The sequence below is a fragment of the Lates calcarifer genome, linkage group LG2 (assembly GCF_001640805.2).
Source record: "Lates calcarifer isolate ASB-BC8 linkage group LG2, TLL_Latcal_v3, whole genome shotgun sequence".
NCBI lineage: Eukaryota > Metazoa > Chordata > Actinopteri > Centropomidae > Lates > Lates calcarifer.
In genome coordinates this window covers 18,556,593-18,584,256 of record NC_066834.1, presented here as the reverse complement: position 1 = coordinate 18,584,256, position 27,664 = coordinate 18,556,593, and the positions used below count along the sequence as shown (strand labels likewise).

Genomic DNA, 27,664 nt, shown 5'->3' with positions numbered 1-27,664 from the left:
CCCCTTGTGGTCATGCTCTGGATTCCCACAATTAGTGAGCTAGCTTCTACATACAGTTGCGTAATACCAATTAAAATGCCGTATGCAAATAGTGAGCTGTGGCAGGGACAGATTCAGAGTGGTTCCATGTAAACAAGATCTGTGTAAATGATCAAATTGAGCAGTCATTTCTACTCCCAGTGAGTGCCAGTGGGCAGAAAAGAGCTCAGTGGAAATGAACAGGAAAGGATGTGTTCATTTTGGCAGAGTATTCATTTGTCCATATCAAATCAAATGATTAATTTTATTTGCTCCTGCCTCATGTTTATCATCACTCTCAGTCAAATGGCTAAAACTGGAGCTGTGTTATCTAAAGCAGCGTGTCTAATCTCATAAGCATCAGGGTTTCTTGAAAAATATCTCAAGTTGTGATGAGATAAGTGTCATTTTATTACAAATAGAAAAACAGTATGGTGTTCATATGTTCATGAATATTTGATGATAGTATTTTTTTTAGTTCACAACAGTGTGAACTGAAATAATAATGAGTGTGACTGTGCTGTAATGTGCTTTATGTTGTTATTATTATTATGTTAAAATCCCTACTATGTGACTGGTTATAATTGCCTGACAAAATTGGTTCAAATTTGTTTTTAAAGTAAAATGGGACAGTCCTAGTAATGAACCCACAAATAGCTTTCACCCAAGTGTAGTTCCCCTCAGCTTTATGGAGCATTTTATCATCTTTTACCTTATTGTTTGTCTTATCAGCTGTCTGTAACTGTTTTTGGTTAGTCTTACCACTCTCATCAACCAAACACAAAGTTAAAAGCAGAGTTTTGCATATTTCCTTTTTATTTGATTTGCTAGTAAACATTTGATTATTTATACATTTAATAGTTACAGACCAACATTATCATTCATTTGGAGTCTTTTTCAATGAATGTAAGTCTAATATTCACTCTCTATCTCTTTTTTTCACGCTTTCTTTTTAAAAACATTTTGTATTTAGTCTCTACCGACTCCTGAGGGAAATATCTGGCTTCAGTTAAGTATGTATGTTAAATAGACTTGGTTGTGTACAGTAGGTTTTTAAGGGTCTTTTTTTGCTGAGAACAGCTGCCTACTGCCACTGAAAATGATCCTATAATTCCCCTTTCACATGGTTACGCTGTATTCATATAGTCAACTGATACATATTATTATGAAAATATAAATTATAGCTGTGTTAACAGCTTGTTGTGCTTTATAAACACACACCCAAACCTGGGGAGACAGGGTTCATACACAATACACCGAGCACAAGAGGTTCTGTGGGGGCCCACTTCAAGTATGAAATATTAAGAAGCATATGAAGCATTTAACCTGATATGACCTCGACTGGGATATGAACTGCAGTACTGTATGTATATGCACTTACTGTAAGAGTAGCAGAATATTGTTGTGCAGTCTACAATATGAGCTCATGGGCAAACAGTCTACAGCAACATTTTCATCATGCGAATCTTCATCTGTCAGTTTGAAACTGTTGCATCATGATGTTGTTTTGGTCCTGTTTCCTAGTATCACTTTTTTAACCTCCTGTTTCCTCAGCAAGCATCATATCTCCTCTGTCTTTGTGTGAGGTGCTGACAGCCTTGCTGACCAGTACTGGCTATTTTCGTATGCGCGTGTGTGTACATGTGTGTGTTACGCAGAGCTAGTTTCAGCAGAGCTTGTTTCCAGGCTGAATTAGCCAGCCATCCTCTGTCCTCTTAAGCATCGATTCAGGCTCCACTAATGGTATTGAATACATTTTGATACATCAGCAGATCTACCACCAGTCATCGCCAAGTTTCTTGCAGTTTTTTTCATCCCTGTGTTTCTTTCCTAGGGAAATCTTAGCAGGGTAGAAAGGGAAACAAAATGACAGTGAAATTGATTCACATTTAGTCTGCATTGCAATCACAGTAGCCAGCCAGTGTGAAATTCGGTATAAGGGTTTTTTTTTTTTTTTTTTCTGAGAGATCCATTATCTACAGTAGACCACACTCTCAGGAGCCTTCAGCTTTATTGAATCCTAACAGATAGCCATTTAAGATTCAAGTGCGATTCTGAGTGCTTTCTTGTTTTTGGCTTCTGACAAATGAAAGACACTTATGGTTTGTATGAGTGCTTGCATCAAAATACCATATTTGTTGTCACTCTTGTGAACTGCAAAATACTCTTTTACACCTGTCCCATTGTGCATCAATGGTAGTGAAATCTGCTTATTGTGTGTTGTGTAATTCTCAGTGTTTCTTCCCTTTGCAGCTCTGTGGGTCTGGCTAAAGCTGCTCTGGAAGCCATCAACGGATTCAACCTGTTTGGAAACCAGGTACTTGAATAATTCACCCACTCCTTGCACATTTCCTCCTCCTCATACTGTATATCAAGACACACTTGTATTTGTCTCCTGTCTAATCGTGTCACACGACGCAAGATTGCATTATAGATAGACGTCCTAGTTTCTAATTGAAATTTGCAGAGGCCCCTTACAGCACCATATATCAGCGAGATACTGTACACCCGATGGGTGCAGCGCCCTCAGCAGGTGAATTTCCGGAAAGGCGTGCCTGTTTTAACAAGTAGACATCATCAGAATAATTAGCGCTGCTGTCATCGATACAAAACTGTTTGTTCAAGAGGACGTTTGTGTTTGGCTCAGCAAATTGTTTGTGTTACTGGAGACTTTGATCGATGGCCACAGTTGATGTTTGTTCCCGGTTTCCCTCCAAATCTCCCGGCCTGCTATACAGTGTCCATTAGTGGATGTGTGTCTTTTTGTCTTGCTTCTGTGGAGTGGAGGAAAAACGGGGACATTCATTACACCTGCTAATGGATTGGAAAATGAAGCCTTCCACTTAGCAAGCCTCCTCTCTTATTATCTTTTCTTCCGCTTTTCTCCACTTGGGCATTAGCCAGCGATGGCTTCTCCAGCCATTTAATGCATCTGAATTTGGAGTGTTATCATCCTATGCAGATGTAAGGATGAGTGTATATTAAAGTAGATGTTTGTGTTTCTAGTCTTATCAGCTGCAAAATAAGTAGCTTAACCATGCCTGAAAATAGATGTTGTCAGTGAGCTCAGTTTCTCTGGAAACAGTCAGTTTATATAGGTGGCTGTATTGGGATCCATGCTGTGTGGGGCTTCTGCAAGTGTGTGTCTCATCCGGTTTCTTGTCCCTCTCTGGGAATGGAAGTACTACAAGCCATTCAGTTGCTTATAAATGATCTCTATCAATCTTGATTTCCCAGCTGACTCTCAGCCTTCCAACACCAAATGCAACTCCCCCAACCGCTTTAACTGGAACATTCAGTACATTTTGAACTCCGCTATCACATTTTACACCGGCTGCAGACTCTTATGGGCGTGTGTCACATTTAGCCTTTGTACTAGATGAATGGACATGGAGCCTTCAGTTTCCTGAGGTTTTGATTTTGCCATGATCCCCCCCTGAGTCACACAACAGATGCAAAGATAGCAGCTTTGCGGTGTGTCAAATTGAACTGGGCGGATAAAAATTGATCTCACCAAGAGGAGGATCGTTCAACTTTAAAGCCAGTCATTAAATTCACAGAGCTGTGTACACACGGCTGGACAATCAAATCCGAACAGGTTCCACTGTCTGTCTGGAGATTGTCACCTAATTCACACCCAGTCAAGAGTAGGGATGTAGTGGAGCGGACACACACCTAACTTAATCCAGCTAGGTGCTCTTGGCCTCTTTATGGCAGAGTTTTCAGCAACAATAAGATTTTTTTTTTTTTTTGATGTTGCTGAATTTCAGAAGCCTCACTGAACAGGATGATGCAGATGCTAACTCTGAAGACAAATGTTTTAAAAACAAGCTCAACCAGTCAGACACATTTAAGCACAATAACAGTTGTGAATATCAGTGGAAGGTGTTTCCAGATTGAAGTGAAATTTTCTTGTGTTTGACGAGGAAGATTAATCGCCTCAAAACAATAGTTGAGCTATTTTACCAAAATAAAGATGAAGAGGACTGATCTATAACCACAAACACTTTACTACAGAATCTACTGTATAAATCTTTGTATTTTTTTTATTGCTTTTATCTTTTTTTAGATGTCCATCTTTTGTTTGTGTTATTTATCTATTACTTTCATTTAAATTTCCATTTAAAAAATCTTCTATTTTAACTCAAGTGAAGCAAACTAAAGTGCAATTTTACCGTAAATGGAAATCTCAGCTGTTCTTATTTGGGAAAAAAAAAAAAAAGTTTTGTTGTTGTTAGTACCCAGATTCTAGGTGAAAGTATTAAATGATTAACCAAGACTGTTTCGACTGTTCATTTTTATAAAAAAGAAATGATTAACCCATTAAATGAAACCACAGTCTAAACAGCACATATCCAAGGCATCTCCATCTTACATGGTGACTTTTTACTCTGCTGCTATAACAGCAGCAAAGGTTTCCCCGAGAGGGTCATTTCACCGACATGTCACATAGCTGCCTACATCGGTGGCCAGCAATCCACTGCACTATGCAAATTGCTACAGGGAAGCTTGCTGATTTGACTAAAAGCCCTGGCTGGACCTGTTTTTGGAAGAAAAAAAATAGACTCTGGCAATATTCATACATAATGCATCTGACTTACATTAGAAACTGCTTAGCAGGTTGCAGGAGTGACTCAGTTGGTTTTATGTAAGCACTGCTAATGGGGCGATGAAGTGGACTGGACCAGCTTTTTAGAACCAGAAATGGTTTGATACCTTGCCTTTCTAAGTAAGAATATAAACTGCCCCCTTCTCTATCTCAGAGGTATTTAAGTGCACTGGACAGACAGACTGAATTGTAGTAGCAGCACTTCGTTTTTGCAGATGGGGACTTTTCAAGTGATACGATGACTCTCGACTCACTCTTGTTCAAGCACTCCCACACTGTACTTCAAAAGCATATGCAACCCAAAAATATCAGCCTGGTTATACAGTGGAAGAGTGTGTTTTGATGTGTGGAGGTGTGATGGTGGAGGCCTTAAAGTAGGTTCAAAGTCATTTTAGCCATTTTACTGCTTGTTTTTCTGACAAGTGTAGGAGGACTTTTTGTGTATCTTTGCGGGTGTGTGTATGTTGTTGTTGCTGTACCTGAGAAAGGTGGAGAGTTTAGCTGTGTCTGGGATGTTATCTGTGTATGTGTTTTGCTCTGCAGGGCTGTTCGTGGTCTGTGATATTTGTGGATCTGGACGCCCACAACAGGAACAGACAAACCCTCTGCTCCCTGCTTCCCCGGGAGTCTCGCTCCCATGTAAGTCCATCCATCTATCTGTGCATCTATGAAAATTATCTGATGAATTGTTAAAAACTTAGCTTAGTACAAGCCACGCTAACTGTGATGATTGGTGGAGATTATCAACAAAGCTGCACTTATGTGCTTATAATGTACAGATCAGCTTAGGAGTCAAAAAATGCATCTCTTTTTCACCATGCTAGTGCAGCAGCTCTAGGGATAACAATGTCAGTTGGTCCATCACTTTGGTCAAGACTGAAATATCTCAACATCTCAACATTGTATCCCTTGATGGTCTGCACAGAATTAATTCTGCTGATTTTAATCACTTTTCCCCCAGCGCCACCAGCAGGTTTACATTTTTGTTTATTTGTGAAATATCACCTATTAAATGGATTTCCGTAAATCTTTTTATAGGCATTCATGTTCCCCAGAGGATGAATCCTACAGACTCTGGCGATCCTTTGACTCTTTACCAAGAGTTTAACATTTGTGGTTTTAAGTAAAATGTCTCAACAGCTATTGGATAGACTGAAGTGATATGTTGTACAGACATTTGTGTTCCTCCCAGGATGAATTGTAACAACTTTTGTGATCCTCTGACTCATCAAAAAAAATATTTTGTCCATATCAACTACCTGACCTGATCTGAACTAATAACATTCCTATTAGCCTGAGCTATACTTGTGTTTAGTGTTAATTAGCAAATTTTAGCATGCTTATATGCTAATCTAAGATGACTGACCTGCTTGTCACTGTGAGCATGTTAGCATGCTGATGTTAACATTTAACTCAAAGCATAACGGTGCATAGGTACAACCACAATGAGCACTTAGTATGGCTCTTTAACTGTGTTTGAAACAGGATACCTCATTCAGTACACTTAAATGCAGTACACTGTGTACACAGTATACTAATTGGAATAGCACATGAATTTCAACAGGATAGTGTTGTCTCCAAATAACATGGCCATTGTGCACATACCAAAAATGGCGATCCCAGCATGTGACCGCAGTTATTGACCTCCAAAATATACGCCTGCTGCTTTGTTCACTTACTGAAATTAATGTTCTACTTGTATCCTCCTGTTTTACACAACATGGAAATTATGCCACCATCTGCACCAAAGACATGTCCTCCTTCAACTGCTATTTTCACAATTTGGAAAATTGTTGGTGCTACCTCTTGTTCCGCCACAGAGCCTAGATGGTGACCATTGAGGGTGAAAAGAGTTCACTCAGCTTTTTGTTTGTTTTGAGTGCACCATCCAAGCGCTTGTAGAGCACTGCGTGCTTCCATATGTGTCAGTGTGAACACACGTCTGCGCTCAAAATAGGAAGTGTGAGTGTACATACTCACAGATATTGAGACACAGCATTTGTCTTGTTTTAAAATGTGAAAATATTTTTGGAAATCTTTTCATTTTCTTACTATACTTCTAGTCTTGTTAAAAAAGCGCTACTAAATGTCATCATTCATTATATAATGTAAAAAATTATATTAGAATATTGTTTAAATTCTGGCTAAGAGCTAGTAAGCTGATCTTCGGTTTATTGTAGAAAAATGTCCTCCACTGCACATGTTGTCACAACCCTCTCCCTTTTTTTTCCCCTTTTCTGAGTAGCAGCTGTGTGCATAATCTCTACCAATCAAAGACTGAAATAGAAGCCTGCCACACATGCCAAAATCTTAAAAGGTTAATTGCACACATCAAAAAAGCCATGCGCTTACGTCAATATATCAGTGAATATCTGAAATTCAACAAAGTGTTTCCCTCATCATGCTGTCATTACATTACCCGTACCTGTGCTACTGATGGTTCAGCATTGACAAGAAGTGAGAGGTGGCTGCAGAGCTGGAGGGAGGTAAAGCTGACAAAAGCAGGAGTGGGGGAAAAAAGAAGTGGAATGAAGAGAGAAAAAGCAGGAACAAAATCATTCACCTTTTCTTCACTCCACCGCTTGCAGACACTTCAATGATCACATCTCTCACTCTGTGTGCTGAATGTTTCAGGCAGAATAGCAACCATCACCCTGTGGGGAAATGAGTGTGATTACACGACCAGGGTGGCATTGTAGCCGTATGAGATTGATGATAAAGAGCCAGAATGACTGCAGTAAGCAGGGAGAGACCAACATACAGTACTGCAGGATGATGTGAAGATAACAAAATTATCAATACAATATCTATTCTATGGCAAAAGATTGGAATACAATATTCAAATTTAGACAAACTAAATTCAAACTGCACCACATGTGTTCTGCAAGCTGTTTTCAGCCGCAGCTACTGAGGATGTTAACATGTAGATTGGGGTTGTAACAAAGAAAGATGTAAGAAGATTATGGTACAAAACATAACAGTGGCATCAAACAGTTAAAAACATCTTGCACTGAAATCTAGTCCCTTGGCTGGTTGACACACTTGTTCATGGCTGTCCATGTCAAAAGAGCATGTCTCTGCTGTTATTATGGACTTCAGCAGAGCCACACAGAATATGGAAAGCAAGTCTTTTATTTTTGGAAGCTCTGCTGTCTATTAATAAACTTTAAATATTCATAGCTGTTTTGCAGTGAAGCTGGGGCCTAATAGCTTTCATTTCCATTGCTTAATGGAGTAAACCAAACAAAAATATTAGCTGTCCAGTCATAATGCTTTGTCAAGCTTAATAACAGTATCCATTCCTAATGATTGCTCCAATTGAAATTTGATCATATATTCCTTGATTTTAAATGAGGCAGCTGTAGTGTGTTACTCATAACCAGAGAGGCTGTCACTCTTAAGCTGTTCTATCTACCTATCTATCTATCTATGCAGAACACAGATGCTGCCTTGCTTCCAACCATCAGCTACCCTGCCTTTGCGGTGGACGATGACGCTCTGTACAGTCAGACACTGGACAAGATAGTCCGCAAGCTGCGGGGCAAATACGGGTTTAAGCGTTTCCTCCGTGATGGCTACCGCACTACCAACGAGGACAAGAAACGCCGCTACTACAAACCTGCGGAAATGAAGGTGGGGACACCTGAAGGATGTCATTTTTCCTTCATTCTTTCTGCTTATCTGCGCTTTATTTCACTGTTTTTTTTTCTATTCCTGTGGTGTAGTTTTACAACTTTAAATTGTAGACACTAGGCTACCCAGAGAGCTAGTCCAGGCTTTATTCGACTAAAAACAGTTCTCACAAAGTTTTAGCACTTTAACCCATCAGACATGGCAAGTACAAAAAGTGTTGCCTTGAGGAACCCAACTAGAGACAAAAGGAAAGTGTCTCTGACCATTACAGACAATGACCTGTGGTTTGAGCAAAATCAGTTTTACATCAGGTCATGGACACCTCAAACACTGCATAGACAGCAAAACAGCAGCAATTTTGAAGAGCAGGCTGCCACTTGTCTCCACAATGGACTTGATTGTTTGCAATTTTACTGAGATAGCAAGCTATGTTAAGATTTAGAGAATGATACAATGTTTAAAAATGTACCTAGAGTTTATCTCAGGCAACCACTTGTTCAAGCCAAGGAAAAGGCAGAGTGCCAAAGGTTGGCAATGCATCAAACCTAAAAAAAGTTCAACTTGAAAGTGCCTGAGTGTGACATTTGAAAAGTTTTTTTTTGAAATGCATAAGCCTGAAAAGGTATTATCCTTTTATGATAATGCTAAGAGATCTGCCTGTGACTTAGCCTCTTCCATTTCAAGTGTTTTAATCCTCCAGGTATTTCACCCCGAATGTTGTGTGTGTGAACGTGTTTGTATGTGTGAGTGCCAGGCGGTGTGTGTGCTCATGCATATATATGTATGCGAATGGCCCGGCATTCATTGTCCTTTTCTGAGTCCCCTGTGATCCTGGCGAAATGACAGCACATTCAGTTCAGAATCAGCTCAGCGAGCAAACGAGGAGTGAATCAGAGACTTGACTCTTAATGCTAAACTAATCATTGCATTAGGTGCAGAAGTAACCTCCTAGAATTAATGAGCTCAAAGAGGCAGATGGAGGAAGCAGCAGAGATGTATGAGCACAAAGTCAGAGGCAAGTGGAGTTCTTGTTTGGGCTGGTCATTTACACGTCATGCAAGACTCGTTTACAGCAGCAACCGACAGCTTTTTAATTTTGTTTGAAAAATGTCTTGTTGTACCCCACCTGGTCAGCACCAAGTTACCATGATAACAATGTAGGCAAATAAATCAACCCCTCCTTTTTTCTAGATAGTATGACTGAGACTGACTGTAGACTCATCTCAACACACATACAGTGGCTTCAGATAGTATTCAAACATCTTCACTTTTTGCACTCTAACGTGTTGTAGATTAAACTGCCATTTGTACTGTGACTGCACGCTCAATAACCCATAATGACAAGGGGAGTCCATCTGTGGCAATTCCCTTCATTTTAAATTAAATCTACAACACAAGTGTGCAAAAAATGAAGGGGTCTGAATACGTTCTGAAGCTAGTGATGACAGACAAAATGTAATTTCACTTTATTACAACTAGCAGTTATTATTGGAGCTAACTCTCTCTCCTATTCAAATAATAATTCAGTAAAAGCTCTGTGATAAAAGACATGGGAAAGTGTAGTCTGTTCATATTAGTCAAGACTTTAAATATTTAATGTAACTTTATCCAAAAGACTTGTTAGAGTTAGTTTTCATTTTATCCACAGTTTTGGGTTTGTGTAATTATATTAATAAAACAGAAGACCATCTTTTGACCAGGCATTTTATTTATTTTGCACACATATTTAGCTACACAACATAATACCGAGGCTCATAGACTCCCTGCCTGCATCCTAGCAGCTAAAGAGCCAGATGTTTACGTCAGGATTTGGTGGAGACCAAAATAGATCTGAAAGGAGAATGACTTTTGGACTTCGGTACATTGACCGGGTGGCCAGAAACATGACTGCAAAAGAATGCCTATGTTGCTTGATCTACTTTTGCTGTGGTTTGATGTGTTCACCATTTCAACTTTGTGATATTTTGCATTTACAACTTCTTGTGCTGCTTCCAAGTTGCCAAAAATCAACACTGCAGCTTTAATCTACAGTATCGTATGTGTAGTGTGTATATAAATATATCTGTTTTTATATATATATATATATATATATACATATATATATATATATATTTGTTTTTTTAATACTCCCACCAGGTAACATTTTTCTTGAAGGAGATTCTCCTTTACAAAATACAACCCAAGTAATTTCCAAAATATGTAGTTGTATTTCAAATAGCTTTACACATAAAATATATCTCAGCTGTGAGGCCTTGTGGCTGGCAGTGACCTGTTTTTTAATGTACTTTAGCAGGAGTTGACAGATTGCTGCTCACGGCTCACACAGCTGCTATGTGGCTGTGAAAAATGTTTGAAACAGTATCCCTTTTACAAAATTAGATTGCTTTTGGCTGTTCTTTTATCTTCAAAATTGTCAGAAACTTGAGAAAGGTGGAGTGGTGGAAACAAACAAACAAACAAACAAAAAAGGCACAGTTGATGGAAGAGTTTGTTTGGTATGTCACTGAGGCCACCAACTCTGAACTTGCAGTATTTTGAAATTAGCTTTATTTAATCCTGCAGCTAATACGACACAAAGACTCTAAGGCTAAGAATTAGTAAACAGTGCTAAATGCCTCAGTTTCTTCAGGCTCTGTCCTGCCTTCAGTTCTACCAGCAGGCACACAGATTTATTGTGGAAGACACTGATGCCAGCTAAGTTTCAGAAAGTAAACTAATGATCACCACTGCTGCCATTTGCTCTCCATCTACCAACAGTAATATATTTTATATTATATCAGCAAATACTGCAAGTGAAAAGAATCCAGTTATGAGGACACTGTGCCAGTTGTTTATTTATTATACAGTGCACTAAATATTACCACAAGATTACAGTTTTTCAGTAATGAATATTGAAACAAACTGATTCTTGTAATGCTAGGAAGGAGACACTTGCCAATTTTAGAGGTGAAACAGATTAATGAAAACAAAGTAATAGGGAAAATTTTTCCTCCTTTGAGTGATAAGCCAACATACAGAGTAATGAAATGCCAGGGGAGTGTCTGACACAGTGTTAGCTCTGTCTGGAGAAAAAGAAGTCACAGGTAGGCTGGGTCTTCCTGCAGAACACGTCAACTGAAGTTGTTGTTGGTGTTTAAGAGAGAATTCACAGCAGAGCAGACGTTTGTGCTCCCTGTCTGTTTACCATTGACAGAGAGCAGCAGCCTGTGTGATAGACAGTTTTACCAATCAGTCGAGCTGCTCAAGCACAAAACACCAGGGATCCCTGCCTGTTTACAGCCTCAACGGGCCAAAACGCACAGGCCTCATTGGGTGACTGCCTCAGCTCTCCCCTTCTCTCTTTTACTCTCTCCCTCTAAATATGCCTCCTCCTCTGCTTCTGTATCTCTTTATGCACTCTCCTGTCTTTCATTTTTCTCTTGCTCATCCCTCTCTCACCATCTGATAGCTCCTATTGCTTCTTATCTCTGCTCAAACACAGAGTTTGGAGCAATGCATACCTGCATCATCACATGGTGCAGACATTAACTATTTTGCTTGGTAATAGTGAATGAAGCTCTGTTGTGTGTCTGTGCATGCGTGTGTGAGTGTGCACCAGCTTTACCAGCCATTTGTTGGGAGAAATTTTTGAAAAAAAAAATGAGGGACAAAGATAGTCAGGACTAAGGATGAAAACACACACACACACACACATATTTTGTAATGATGGATTTTACAGAGGCTATTAAAAATCAACAGCTTGTTTGATCTTTTTACAGGCTGACCTTGATAATTTGTGTTTATACAAAATTGGTGACTAATAAAAAGGTTATTCTGTAAGAACAGAACTGCTAGCATTACTGCTGTGTGTCTGTGTTGATCTTTTTTAGGCGAGCATAAGCAAAATGAGATTGAATTATTGGAATTAATAAGGCTGTGATTCACTTGACTGTCCTCTCTGCATGTGACATGTAACCAAATGACTTAAGATGGTTTGTGTATGTGTGTGACACTTATGACACTACACACACGTCGTGCGATTTGTAATAGGATTTCTGGTTGACTAAGATTCAGAGAATAATCCAACAAGTGATGTTCATTCAAGTGTTTGTTCTGGAAAATCCTCTCCAGCTGCTGCCACACGTTGGCTTTTATTTAGCCGGGTTCAGTCGATTGAAAGCAACTGAAAACACTCCAAAACTCAAACAGTCATTCAGATCAATCAGTCAATTGGTCACTCAGTCAATCAGATAGTCAGTCATAGCGTGAGGGACAGATTTAATTGAATGAAAAACCTGAATACAGTACTGCAGAACATTATAACTGCACATGCTTCCATACTGGGCACTCAGTGTCAAAAGGCCGCACATTATATGCTACGCTGTGGAGGAAGTGTGTTCATCCCATTCTTCCAGTTCTACAGACTTGTAGAATCAGTGACAAAGAGCTTTGAAGCTCGTGGACCATGGTGACCCAGCATCTTAGTGATGGTAGTTTTCATACTTCACCTCTTTGTCTAGGCTGGTGTTGATGCTATCAGTCAAACTGTGGTGTGGATTTAACAACTTCATCAAAACCAAAGGAACTTTGTGGTCACACTGTACATCTGTCAGAGATCAGTTCCCCAATTGAAAGGGAGTGAAGCTCAACATTGTGACTGCATCAAAACTGTCCGTCCTAATCTGTTTTGGTACAAAATCCCATTTTTTGTCCTGTTTCTAGCTGTTACTATTACTATTTATGATACATGTCAAGGTGTGGTCTTTACTCATAACCAGTTCTTTAGTGGTTAGCTCTTTGTGACACCAGAGATGATCAACACATCAGGTACAGTAGCATAACCTGATTGTGGCTGCAGTTTTTGTATATTTAATTCAGTTTATTTTTTATTTTTCTTTATTTATTCTTATTAACCTCTTACTACTTCTAACTTAGCATGGTCCACACCTTTCCTCTCAGTATGCTTTATGTGTTTGTCACTGTATTGTAAACTTTCTGACATCTCAGACCTTCAGCTGTCCTCCTCAAAACAAACAACACAACTTTGAATTTTTAAAAAAATGACCTTGGCAAAGAAGCATTATTATTCCTCTCTGTTCTGTCAGTTTTCATTCACAATGTCATGTCTTCCATATCTTTTCCCTGTGCCATGCTGTTCCATATTCAGCAGATGGCTGAACCAAGTTCAGCCATCCGCTTCTTTAAAGTCCCTGTGCTTCTCTCCTCTTTCTGAAATGGAAAAGCAATAATTCCTCCTCTCTCTGTCTCTCTCCAGCTTTTTGATGGAATCGAGTGCGAGTTTCCCATATTTTTCATCTACATGATGATTGATGGTAAGCCTTGTTCTATCCATAACTGCTGTTATGATGCCTCAAGTGGGTCATTGGCAAGATAGAAGACAGACTTGTAGCATTTGACAGGAAATTACATTTTGATGTTTGCCAGGGTTTAGAGGACTTAGAGATACTGTTTAAAAAGATGTGATGTGTGAAATTTGTGTGTGAACCTAAGGGAATGGTCAAAAATAAAGTATAGTTTCTCTAGAAATGTGAATTCAGGCATAATTTAATTATCCTCATGCCAGTGTATACTCCACTGACATTTTTAGGACGAACAAACAATCTTAAGTGTCATCCGAGACTTGGTTTATCTCCGTGGGACCATCTTTTAACAGCTCGAGAAGCATAAACTGTTTATTGAACTGTCCCAAACAGCAAAAACTAAGACAATAGCAGTGTAAACAGAACTTGAAAAGCGAGCAAAATTAAATGCTCTAAAGCTATTGCGTAAAACTTGTAGTATTGAACCACAAAAAAGGTTGAATACACTGTACAGTTCATGTCAACATGACTATTGCATTTACACTTATCTGACTGGTTTAGTAAACTACGGAGGATAAAATAGCAAAGGCCTATCAAATTACTAGATGTATGTGAAATGGACCGTTCGTAGAGATGAAACCCTAGATAATTGTCACTCATTGCGTCTTTCACATTTTAGCGTCTTTCAGCTCATTGTTTCTGTTTTATGGCCCACAAGTTTGCTTTTTTGGTTCACCCTCACCGCTCTCACCAGCAGTGTTTCAAGCTACAGCAGGCAGCATTTTCTAGTGAAAGATTTGTATAGCATGTAGATGTTGAATGTTGTTGCAACATTAGACTAACAGTGTGTGTTAAAGAAAGCTTCATCCAAAAGTTTTAATTTGTATCACTAATGTGTTGCAGGGGTGTTCAGAGGAAATCAAGCTCAGGTTAAAGAATACCAGGACCTCCTTGAACCCATCATCTTCCAGTCGTATGAAGGTGAGTAACCACAAAAAAGTACACTCAAACAAACGCGAATGCCGCAACTGATTCCGAAAATCCATACACACACACACACACACACACACACACATCTTTATCTCATTTGGCATATCAATATGGTTCGTTTTGGAGCTTCTGAGCTTACCTCTGTTCTCTCCCCCTCTAGCAATAAAAAAAACTTTCTCTCATTAAATCATGTCATCCATATTCATACACCACATGCTGTGACTGAGGCTCACAGAGGCGTTACATTCAAGTGAACTCAGCCTTTCCTCATGAGCAAAGAGTCAGGCTTCTATATTCACCTGCACCCATTCCTGTTAGGGGAGACAGTCAAATAATAGGGATGTCAAGAGCCCTGAGTTTTTATTGGTCCGTTCATAATAGAACAGAAATAATTGGTGTGCAAAAAGGATAATGATGTGAGACAGAGCTGACTGAAGTTGCCCCAGATGTCTCCATAGAGCCTTTGTGCTGGTTATGTATGAATTAACAAAACTCTTATAGTTAATTGGCTGGGTTTTAAAGGATAACACAAGTGTACTTTTTCCTCTTTCACCATTAATACCCATGAAGAGTCTAAACCCACAAATGTATTTTCTGCTGTCAGAAGCTGCTATTGTCTGCTCTGCTGCAGGTTCACCTGACCTCCCAGGAGTCGTGAACTTCCATTGTTTTGATGATACATAGACACATGCAGGGTGCAGCTCTGGGAGACATGCTGCTGTACTCTGGTGAATGGATAGCTAACTACCGTTATGCCGTCCTCTGAATCAGTATTTTTCTTTGAAACAGGTTAGATTCATACTGAACATAGATGGGTACGTTTTTGAACCCTTACCATTTGTACCACGAGAGGTACAATTATGTGCCCAAAGCGACCAAAATTCACTCCATTAATCAAACTGAGTTGCCATTTCATTTCGCTTTATTGTTCAGTGTGACATTTTGTTCATGCCGACCAATTTCTGTGTAGAAAGGAGGTTATTTAGTTATATCTAAGAATCTGTCGCACTTAAGTCACCTCCAGTTGAACTGTTGGAAAGCCCCCCACAGAGCCCTGATCTTTGAAAAGATTTAGTAGATTTTTATTTATTTATTTTTTTTTCCGCTGTGACCAATCGACTGGTTTAAGAGTACATATGATTTCATTAGAGATTTGGTTGATCACAGCCCCACAAGAAAGTTGGTGGCATTGATATTGGACAGACGGTCGAGTCATGTGAATGTGTATATGCTAAAATGTGAAGATGTTCTTCTTAAGCAGAAAACTGCTTTTAAAAAATTACATAAAACACTGTTCTAGTGTGTGAAATTGTTGATATTTACTGTCACCAGTGCAGTCTTATTAAAGTTTTCTGCAAGATGCTCTATATATAGAATAGAATAGAATGGAATAGGCTTTATTGTCAGTGTACAGTTAAGTACAACAAAATTGTGGGTGCTCCATGAAGACAGACAGTGCACTATAGAAGAAATTATATACAATAAGAAATACAAAATGTACACAAATAATACAAATACAAAAAAGACAAAATTTACACTAATGTTTACACAATTTACATACACACGACAGCACACGATTGCACAAGAAAGACTAGGACACTTTAAGGTGCGAGGTGGATGGATAGTGTCCTTGGTTCTGTGTGTGTGTGTGTGTGTGTGTGTGTGTGTGTGTGTGTTAACAGTCCTTGTCTCTTATGCCCAGGCCATGCTGTGATCCCCAAATATTACTATGTACCGGCTGATTTTGTGGAAGCGGAGCAGAACAAGCATGGAAGCCAGAAGCGTTTCCCTAGCAACTCTGGCCGTGATGGGAAGGTCTTCCTGTGGGGTCAGGCCCTGTATAACATCGCCAAGCTGCTGGGTATGCCTCTCTGTGTGTGTGTGTGTGTGTGTGTGTGTGTGTGTGTGTGTGTGTGCGCATGCACACTTTGGTGTGATGCTCCGAGCCCTGAAGGTCATACTTAATGAGATTTATTGTACATTGCACATTATATGTATTATGACAGAAAATACTCTATTCAGTTTTTCATTATTCATGCTAAACAGAAATTTTAATTGAGATTACTTGACTGGTCTAAAATTAAGAAAACAATCAGAATATAGTCAAAACTGAGCACAGTTTAATCAGAACCTTCTTACCTGCAGATTAACGTCCATGTGGCATTTTCATTTTCTAGATCAAATACTGCCATCATTTTGTTGATGGTTTTTATGTCTATGTTTGTGTGTGTTCACATTCCAGTGGATGAGCTTATCAGCCCTAAAGATATTGATCCCATCCACCGTTATGTGCCCCGCCAGGACCAGCGCAACGTCAGCATGCGATACTCCAATCAGGTAAACTTTGATGCGACTGCAACTCACTGTTGTCACTTGGCTCTTATTTGAACTCTGGACACTTATTTCACAACTTATCCTGAATGCTCATATGCACTATTGCATTCAAGTTCTCCTTGTAAACTTGTATTCACCTTTCTACATACAGTATGACTTCACAAAGCACAAAGTGCTTTGGGCCTGAAGTAATAGTGCACAGTACACATAGTAAAAATGATCTACTGGCTGTTGTTTTATTTTAGAAGTCATGTAGCAGTAATTGTTTTCTGTTGGACTGCCCACTCATGACAGGGAAAAAAGTTTGTAATTTATGTAGTATATCCAAGGAATACAACTTAGAACTGGCAAGTTGTGATGGATAATCACAAGCTTGATTGTTTGATTGTTTGAATTGATAGTTTTAAAATCCTGATTCTCCCATTTACTTTGTGATATAGAGCGATAGTGGGAAATGCATTTACTTGAAGTGAAGTTACAAGATAACTTCTATTATCTTTGTTTCCGTACTGAATAGCAGACTTGGGTAAATGCTACATGGATGCGTTCACTGTGCCGTCTCTCGGTCACTGTCATAGAGCTTGTTTTCTGCGAGTTTAAGGATTGGAGTGGAGATGATTTGTTATGTATGTGTTACCATACTTCAATGTCCTCCCTGTTGTCTTCACTATCAACAATCTGAGAAGTCAACAGAAACTTGTGGGAGAAAGACCCAACCATCAAAATTATTGGATTCTCCATGTAATACTGCTTTAGGAACAGTATCCTCAACAGGAAGTTATATGTGAAGAGGCACACAGTAGCTAGGTGCATAGGCTTTGTAGCAATGTAGTAACCCACAACTATAAATCCACCCTTGCTCCCACACTTTCTGCCCACAACATCCACCTCAGGCAGTTCCCATATCCAATTAAAAAAATTCCCAGTACTCAGTCCTGCTTACTTTGTTGTGTAATTCAAGTGTGCTGAAATTTTGATTACAATTCATCCATCAACATCTAAACAGCAGAGGCGATCCTTTTCTACCTTGCCAAAGGCCAGTCTTGCAGATGGGGATTAAACTTAGTTCATTTCCATTTCGAACAGCCTCTGTGAATGGTGATCATGTCTAAGGTTTAATCCATATCAGAGACAGCCAGCAGCTCTGAGGATCACACAGATGACGGGTGGAGATACCTATACAGTGGAATGATGGTTCATTCTCTTTGCCGTATGGTGAGGATTGATAGGTCCCACTCTGCTCCTGTACTGTATGTTGAATTCAGTTTTCTTGTAGCTGGGCTGATAAGATGGTGCTGGAACAAGGCGAACAAGAGAGGTTAGGTCCACAGAGGTATGATGAACATCAGACTGAATCAAATTGGTTGTAGAGAGAAAGATCAACAGAAAAAAAGACAGAGAGAAACAAACAAAAAGTCAGAGATGGGAAAGAGCATGTCCGCCAGTAGCAAAACTTAACAGAGAGACAGCATAGAACATGAACATTTGCGTCTAAGAGGTGCAAATGTCATTATTTATCTCTCTAGGGCATACTAATATTCTATCTCACAGGGAAATCCCTGTAAGACTCTGTAAGTGACTATTATTGTGAATTTTGTTCACTTAAAGGTTTTGACATTTAAAAGCTGTGCAGAGACTTTTCTCATTTTGTCTTTCTCTGTACTGGATTATTATAAGAAGAACTGGTTTTAGATTTTCAATCCTCTCCAAAAAAAAAAATTTCATTTTATTGTCATCATGCATTTCAACATCCAGCTTTTAACCAACAAGTTCACTCTACTGTCTCTAATGCACCAATTACATGATCGATAACAAGGAAACCAAACCATAAATGTATAAGGCATTTAACTTGAAGTATTGTTTGTTTAAATCACTGTTTCCAAACCTTTTGAATCAACTAAAATGTCAGTAGTGTCTGTTCAGTTGCATTCATACTACCACCACTTGGAGTGACAGAAATGGGATGTTTTCAGCTGTATCCATTACTTTTACCACTTCTAGTCATTTATTCATTCATTACTTTCAGTTAAATATTTCAGCTGTGTATCCATTCATTTTAGCTAATAATTTCAGCTGTTTTACACATAACTTTTAGCTAGCTTATGTATTTTGACCATTTATCCATTACTTTAAACTAATATAAATGATTTTTGCTGATAATCTCGGTTATAAGTTACATTCATCTATTTTAACCATTTATTCTTTTACACAACATTTTAAACTGTTTATCCATTACTTTTAGCTGACTGTTAGCTTCTCTACTCTCTTCTTAACTAGTTTTCACACAGTCTTAGTTGCAACATGTGGTTTTAAGGTTTTATACAGTATGCAGGCATACATATTATGCAACAGCTGAGCCACCTGTGGGCAGATTTTTGATTTTAAATGAATGCACTGTAACTTTTTATTTCATCAAGGTACATAAACCTATTTACCCTGCTTTTGGCAGACTCTACAGCTTGCAAATACTTCTTGTAGCAGCTAAGAGTGTTTCTATTCTTGATTTAGGAATTTTCACCCACTCCTCCTTGCAGATCACTTCGACTTGTGTGATATTTTTTAAGGCAGTCTTGCAAGCATAACTTGTTTAAGATCTACTTACAGATTTTCAAACATGTTCAAGTCGGGGGACTGTGAGGGCTGCTCCAAAAGCTACAGCTTGTGTTTTTAAAGTAGTTAATGGTTTTTTAAGTTTTGCTTTGGATCACTGATCTGTTGTAGAAGCCAGTCTCTTTTCAGTTTCTTGACTGACTGCATGACATTTGCATCCAGGATTTGCTGATATTTAGATATTTGTCTGTTCGTCCCTCTATCTGTGCAGTGATTTTGATTAATATTTCCACCCCACGCTCAAGAGTTCACAAGGTGTTCTTTTCATCAAATACTACCCTACTACACTACACTTCTTTTTTTCCCCAAACACACCATCAAAGAGCACAATTTTAATTTCAGCTGTCCGCAGCTTGTGCCTCTGAAACGACCCTGGCTCATTCAGATATTACTTTGCATACTTTAGGTGTTTGTGGCTATGTTGCAGGTGATGTTTCTTTCTGATGACTCTTCCATGTAGACCATGTTGTTCAGTCACACTGCAGTGCAGTGGAACAGTGCACTGAGTCAGATGAACCTGTGCAGTAATATGGGGGTTTTGGTTTTCCTTTCTCCGCGACAGATGTGCAGTTTTATCTGAATGTTTTCCTGGTCGAGTTGAAGATTGCCCAATCTTTTGCATATGCCACAGTTACTGGTTACTTTTTTCTATTTTCCAAATTCATAAAATAGAAAGTAACAGTGCATTACCATTTGAAGAAAGGCTAATTTTTCTACTATTAATACTACAACTATTTTTTAAATTAAATATTAATTTGTGTTTGATTAGATTAATTGAGCTACTCCACAATCTTTCCATATACCCTCCAGCAACGGCAGAAATACCCCCTGGGGTACAAATACTCCTGGTTGGGAATCACTTATCTAAATCATTTAGGTTGCTGAAGGGCTGAAAGAGCAGATTAACTTTTTAACAAAATGTGTATGATCTGTGCATTTTTGGTTTACAAGATGTTTAGATCTTCAATTGGGATCAAAAGCAGAGCATTTTAAATCTTGTCATTGTTAATAGAATATCCGCATCCGATTTCTTGTATTACAAGATGCAGTGTGATATTTCTCTGTGGGGAAACAGGGTGAATGCATGGAGCTCCATTGTGCTGGCAGCACTGCTTTTATGAATTCAGCTTCCAAACTAGTATGCAGTGTGAGTAAAGCCCGACTCCCCTCAGGTATGGGCTGCATATTTTGTTGAGATTATCTGAATTTTTATCACAATAACACTTTGTTGAAACTGGATTTGTTGGCAGTGTGACAGCTCAGTGTGAGCGCAGCCTCTGATGGTAGCAGGCACCGCTCTACATGCAGCCCATCAACAAAAGCCTATCACATCTAGTTTGATGTTTTCAGCCACATGTGGTCTAAATGTGAGTGTGAATGAATGGTTTTTACTTCAACTTCATTTCTGGAAAAAAAAAAAAAAAAACTGAAAGCCCGGTGGTTTGCTGTCACAGTGATGTGGCGCTATCTTTTCATGGCCATTTGAAAGGGAATTTGGGGTCTGCACATCTTGTTAATGAGGTTATTAAAGAGCTGACAACTTGTTACTGAAGTTAATGCAGACTGTGAAGGGTAACTGGGTGTGCTCACTCTCCTCAGCGAACAGAGCGTATAGGTGGGAAATAGAAGATGAATCCAGCCCATCCACTAGAGCATCAAGGTGAATGTTTCAAACCATAACTTGTTTGCTGTTGTCATATAAGCAATTGTCTAAGGTGCCAATGAATGGGTGACACACAGTGAAGTAGGGAAAGATTGCCTGAAGCTCATTAGTGTCCGTTAACCCTTTAAGAAAATGGGAATGGAATCATTTGAGTTCAGAGTCACGACTCAGTCACATCTGAAAATGCAGACTTCATAAACATATTGCCATAATAGCGCAACTTACACTTTATGGTGGTTTCTCTGATGTCACTTGCAGATGACCATCCAAAAGAAATACAAATAGAGAAAAGTGACTCCTTATAACACCACATAGTGCCTCATAATCATTTTCTTCACTTGTCTGTCTATCTATTTGTGCAGATTCACCAAAATATAAAGAAATAGCTACTGCATGGTTGTATTAATGGAGCTGTGGACAGGACATCTTGAACTGCAAAGTTGAATAAGACTGTATTATGAATTTATACCCTTGAAGATTTTATATTTGTAAAACCTTCACAGGGTCCAAAAAATATTTTTTTTAAAATATGTCTTCCCTGAGCTTAGCAGGAGCTTGTGGGTGGGGGCCAGTGGGATAAACATTAATGTGGATGCGCAGTGTGCTGCACAACATGAATGAGAACCTGGAAGTTAGGAAACTTTTTTGGCTCACATGCTCAGTGAGCATCGAGGAGGGTGGGCGCTATCTTGGAATTCGGTATCCAGTTCCTACTATGCATCCAACTCCAACGGCTAACTCATCACCATGGCAACATTATAGACTACCTTCTGTTTACTTCTCCCCAATGCATAATGGGAACTCAAGGGTGTAAACCTCTGAGTGAGACTTTGACTAAGGCTCTAAAAGGAACTAGTGACAATTTAATGCACACCAACAAACTAAGAATGATCCAAAGCAGTAAACGTTTTGCCATTTATTTTGTCTTCGTGTAACTGCACTTTTTTTTTTCCTTTTCTTTTTCCCAAACTAAGCTAAGTTGCCTGAGAAAGACAGATATCAGTAAAGGGACTCATACATGGCTTTGCTAATGACACAAATACGGCACATTGTAACCATAGACTTATTTTCACACTCAAGTCTCACTAATACTTTCGTTGCTAATCTCACACTGAATCTGGAATGTGATGGAAATCGTTCATTTTGTTGGTAAGCAGGAATTGCGTAAAGTGTCTTTCGAATTCGGTAAATATGAGAAATCGTCTTGCATTGAGATTCCAAGCAGGAGCACCTGAAAGCTGATGTGAAGACCATTTTATTTTCCTGGGAAGACATAAATGCAGCAAATCAACAGACTTTCAGTTTCAAAGCGTACCTGTATACTGCCCTGAGCCAGGGGAAATTAGATGTGGTTGTTTATTCATGTGGCTGGTGCGAAGCTGAGTGCCTTGCAGGGTCAAACGGCCACACAAATTGTAGGCTTCACTCGTAATTCTTTCCACCCTTTGCTGCTTCTCTCACCTTATATTTATATTTTTCACTGCTTTTTACCATATCTCTCTCTCTCTCTTTTCTTCCTATTCTTTATCTCTATTTTTATTTCTGTATCTATCTCACTTACACCTTTTCTGTCTCAGCTAGACACTCAGCATTCATGTTGTGTTGGCAAAGACATCTGAAATTGTAAAAAATGATAGAGGAGCAAAAAAGAAAAGAAAAGGGGGAAGTAAGCAGAGGTATTTGCACTCTTGTAGTTTGCTGTTTTGTGTTTTAAGGAAGACATTGTGTGTGTGTTTGTGTGTGTGCGTGTGTAGCAGCTGTCTTGTTGCCTCTGCATCATTGACGTCCAGTGTTTGGTCTGCAGGCAGGAAAGGCACATGGGCGTGCTGGGCTTTCACATGCAGTTAAGGCTTGATTTTTACGCTCCCCTTTCTTCCTCTGTGTATGCGTATAATTTGCTTCAGATTTTGTGTATCCAAAAAAAAAAAAAAAAAAGTATGTGTTATGAGTGTACACACATCTATCTTTGCATATCACAATCTCAGTCAATCTATATGAAAGTGTGTGTGTGTGTGTGTGTGTGTGTGTGTGTGTGTGGGCGCAGTTGTATGCAGGCATGCTTGTGTGTTTGTGTACGCGTGTATTATTCATAGTTCCATTCCCTCCAAATGTTATGCTACCACTTAAAGTCCCTGCATCAATTCATTCCACAGCTGGGGAGAATGAGATGCTGCACAATATTAAACCCATGAATAGCCTCCAATATTGTACTGTTTGGTTCCACATATAAGCTTATATAAGGTTACCTCAGGGTTATTTGACATCTGCTCTGACATTCAGTAAAGCATTGAGAAAGAAATGTGGTGTAAAGGAGCTGGCAAGGGTGCATGCCCTTATATAACCTATAAATACCTGTTTAAGTAGTTAAAACATCATTTGAGTCATTTCCACCAAAATATCTGGAACACCCTATTTTGACAGATCCCATTTAGAAACTATTTTAAACAGCAGGATGTTATACCGCTACATTTAACATTGAATATCAGTGTGTAAAGGACGTTTGTGTCTGCAATCTTAATGTTATTCCCCTGAATACAAACCACCTCCTTTATCTACTCACTAATTCGAAGGATTTAGACGATTGTGTTATTTATTAACAGTTCTTCAGGTGTTTCATTGTCACATTGTCATTGGAATCTCATTCCCACATAAACCCTGGTGTGACTCCAAAATCCAGCAACGCCCTGCAGAAGAAGTGATCCTCATGTGTTGCAGCTGACATGGCAACTCTTTTTATTTCTGCACATGCCTGAGTAGTGCGAATTAAGAATGTGCACAACACAGCATCAATTTTACATGGCCAGTCTAAATTTAATTCCGATTATACAGCACATAGGTGGGGCAAGATGTATTAAATTTGCATCATGTGTACATCTCAGCGGGAAGGGAATGTGGGTTTTTGCCTCAAACAGCCATCATTTGGAGGGTGGAAAATTGTGATTTAGTTGGTGAATGGGGCGTTTATGCAACTTTAATGCGTAGTGGAGGTTGATGTACAGGAATCTTTTACTACCGTAATGAACTCCAAACCTGTTAAGCAGAATACGAAGCTGTAACATAAAGCTACTCAACTTAAATATGTATGCAAGCCACATAGCAAATGGTGAAAAATCAGCAAAAATGCATTACTACGCTACTGCTGGCGCTTCTCTGCTCTAATAATAGTTGCAAATGGATTATTTTTTTAAGCACGACTCTGTGGATACGCACAGCTTTCCTTATATTTAGCAGCTACCAAAGTGCAGTGGTCGGCTGTGTTGGGTTTTTCTGCGTGAGAGAGAACGCGCTCCCAGGGCTGTGAGGGTGAGTCAGATCAAACGCACCCAGAGGAGCGTGGCATGACATCCCACTGACAAACATGTAATAATACGCAGCAGGCGTAGCAACATGGGGGATCTGAGAAGTCATGAATGGCTGTAAAAGTGAATTAGTTGGTTACGTTGCTTATGTCACACGCTTGCTTTTAATGTTTCTTCTGAGCTATTCAGGCATGGTCGCAGTGTCACGTTCTCTCAGTTTGTCTCCTCTTGCTCTCCCTTTATCTTTTTCTCCATCTTTCTCCTTGAATCTTGTTCTATTTTTTTGTGAATTCAACAGCCCACATACACCCACAAAGAGAACTGAAGCGTATGCAAGAACAGCAGTTGTGTGCATTAACAACAAAGCAACATACAACTCAACTGTAACATTGTAACACTTTCTAGGAACCTTTGGCTTCTGTCAGATTTCTCTTTAAATATATATGTACTCACGTATACATATATCTGGCACTATTTGAAGACAAGGTTAATGGAAAAGTTGCAATGTGGTCCACTGTGCGGGAGCTGTCAGTCATCAATCAGAGATAAGGCATGGGTCAGGAGAGGCCCCTGATTGGATAGTCCAGCATGGGGAACAAACATATGTCCTTGGAGGCGGGCTGGAGAGAGGGAGAAAAGAGGGGAACGAGGGGAAGTTAGAGGGGTCAGAGAAGAAGAGAGGGAGTGAGGCTGAAATATACAGGGGTAGGGAGGAAGAAAGAGAGACATGACCTCATTCATATTTCATACATGTATTTAATATGAGTGTTTGTCGGAAACATTTCATTGCTCACCTTCTGAAAGCCGCTGAAAAATCTAAGGACCACAACTCAACAAATGTGAGAGCACAAACACATACAGTAGCTCTAGTTAGAAAAATGTTTGATCCTCACACAAAATCCATTGACTCCCTCTAACGTGAAGAAGTTGTTCGTGCTCCTGAGTGAGAATCAAAATTCCAGTCTGGCTCTCTGCAGCTTTCAGCTTCACTGGAGCTCTCCCACAAATCACTGTAAAATATGAGCAAATTAGACATTTAGTCAATAATGTATCAGCCACTAAATAAAGTAAAAAGTAGTTTTCTCAATCAGCGTGATAGGATCCTACATGAACATGCTATTTTGTGTTTCAGGTTTGTTTGAATACTTCTGATTATTTCACATGACAGATTTAGGCATTCATTTGTTTTTTTTCCCTGCTCTTCCTGCTTGTTTGAAGTGGGCGGGGTTCAATTAGAAAAGACTTCCATGCACCAATCACAGTTAGAATATGACAGTTGTGAGTTGTTTGGTCACCGTTCAGATTTGGCCATTAGCTGACTTTTTGAGAGTTAAACTTTTTTTTTCACTTTTGATTTTTACTTATTCAGCCATGAATACATAGTTTCATAGAGGAGTACATTTCAGGGGCTTTAAATACTCAAAACTTAAAGCTGGTAGCTGGGAGTTTGTTTTTTTAGAGTCAACTTTACGGTCTCTAGTGATCAAAAATGAAAACCTACTGTTCCTATTCCTATGTAGCAGTAGCATCTTTCTACATTTTGACTCATCACTTAAACATGTTAAAGCCTCCTGTTTGAATCTGTGCTGTGGATGATTATCCCTTTGAGTGCAGCTCGGGGCGGAGAGGTGACGGACTGTCTTACTCCCGCTGTGTACAATGTTTTCCAGTCAATTTGCTGTAGGACACTGACTGTGTTTAATTGAGTGGTATGTACAGGCAGCTGTATGTTTAGTGTTTAAAGAGTGTTTCAACCATAAAAACTATTTTTTCTGTGTTGGTAAATGGACAGACAATGTAGCACTGTCGTCATCTTGGTGTATTGCTTTACTAGAGAGACGTCACAGGTTAGAAGCCTTTTCAAGTGGCTGTGCGCTAAGATCATATGGTACAGACACCTGCGGAGATAAGTGAAATATGGATATGATTTTAGAGTCAAACAGCAGAACACAGGTTAAAGGTCAATAGTTGGACACCATTTAATAATATACAGATTGTCCCTTTCTGAAAAGCCAAGACACCTTGAGCAGTGTGGAACAGATGGATGCAAGGATCCCTCTGACCCAACCACACACGCGCCTGTGTACACACACACGTACACAAAATAGCACTGCACTTTCAAACTTGTCTGCACTTCCACCACTTTATTCGAGCCTGAATCACACATATTCACATCGATGTACACACGTTTTCTCATTCTCCCTCTGTGTCCTCACTCACATACACAAACATTCACGCACACTACACATGCACAGGCACACAGATTGAGAGTGTTCTAAGCCCTGCTGTTTGCCAAATGGCCTGATGGCGGGCAGGAAATGTCGAGCCCAGCGGTCTGTGACAGTAGAAGCCCTGGAGAGATGGCTGTTGACCTTAACCTGCAGGGAAATGGACATCACTCAGACACACTCACACACTTTGCATGCATTAACACTTGACACACCACCTGTGCTCATATTCATCCTCTGATCGCTCTCATACCACCACATGCACATACAAGTTTTATGTACTCTCAGAATGTGTGTGTGTTTTTCTGTCTCTCTCAGACATGCCATTGCTCCCTCTTCTTCGTCTGTGTTACAACCTGGATTCAGCGCCAGGGGGATCATTAGTAGTGTCTGACAGGTTTTGCCCCTCTTGTTTCTTTGTTTTAATGTCAGTGTTACTGGCCAGCTCCAGTGTACAGTTTATGGCTGAAGGATTGCACAGAAACAAAAGGAAAGCAAGCTGCCAGGATACACAGCCTGAGAGAGGATGGCAAAAAACACCTGAGCAGAGATCAAATATTGGAATCTGCTGTGCTCAATTCATTCAAACCCTTGCTTGAAAAAGATGCTGTCATATTCCTTGGGCATTAAGGTATATTAGTGCCTCCTGCTGCTGTACTTGTAGTGTTAGGTAAATATGGGGTTTGTGTTTGGAGCCAGGTGTTCTGTGAGGGAGGCATCGTGGCCTCTATTAGCTGCTTGCTCATAGTTACTGCTGAGAGTCTACAAGCCCAGGCCTCTCAATGGGGGGCTTTTCATAGTACTCACACCTGCACTCACTAGCTCTGCTTTAAAGATTGAGGTAAAGGGAATTTTGCTTCTTTTTTGAAGCCTGGTCTGCTGGTATTTAACAAGAAAAGGTTTTTATTAAGAAACTGAATAAACTGAAACTGAGTTACTATGGTGGCAAGACTTGATTTGCCACTGTTTGAGTTTGAGTT

General features: G+C 39.5%; 1 protein-coding gene across 4 annotated transcripts in view; it reads left to right on the top strand.

Annotated features, from left to right (window-relative positions):
* The window catches only part of phkb (phosphorylase kinase, beta), a 91,505-nt gene that overhangs the window by 24,873 nt on the left and 38,968 nt on the right, over window positions 1-27,664 (top strand). For all 4 annotated transcript variants that reach the window (XM_018697422.2, XM_018697423.2, XM_018697424.2 and 1 more), the window contains 7 exons: window positions 2,272-2,335; window positions 5,171-5,266; window positions 8,063-8,260; window positions 13,515-13,572; window positions 14,464-14,541; window positions 16,253-16,411; window positions 16,793-16,887. In XM_018697422.2, coding sequence (XP_018552938.1) covers window positions 2,272-2,335; window positions 5,171-5,266; window positions 8,063-8,260; window positions 13,515-13,572; window positions 14,464-14,541; window positions 16,253-16,411; window positions 16,793-16,887 — 748 coding nt within the window. The remainder of the gene's footprint in view (window positions 1-2,271; window positions 2,336-5,170; window positions 5,267-8,062; window positions 8,261-13,514; window positions 13,573-14,463; window positions 14,542-16,252; window positions 16,412-16,792; window positions 16,888-27,664) is intronic.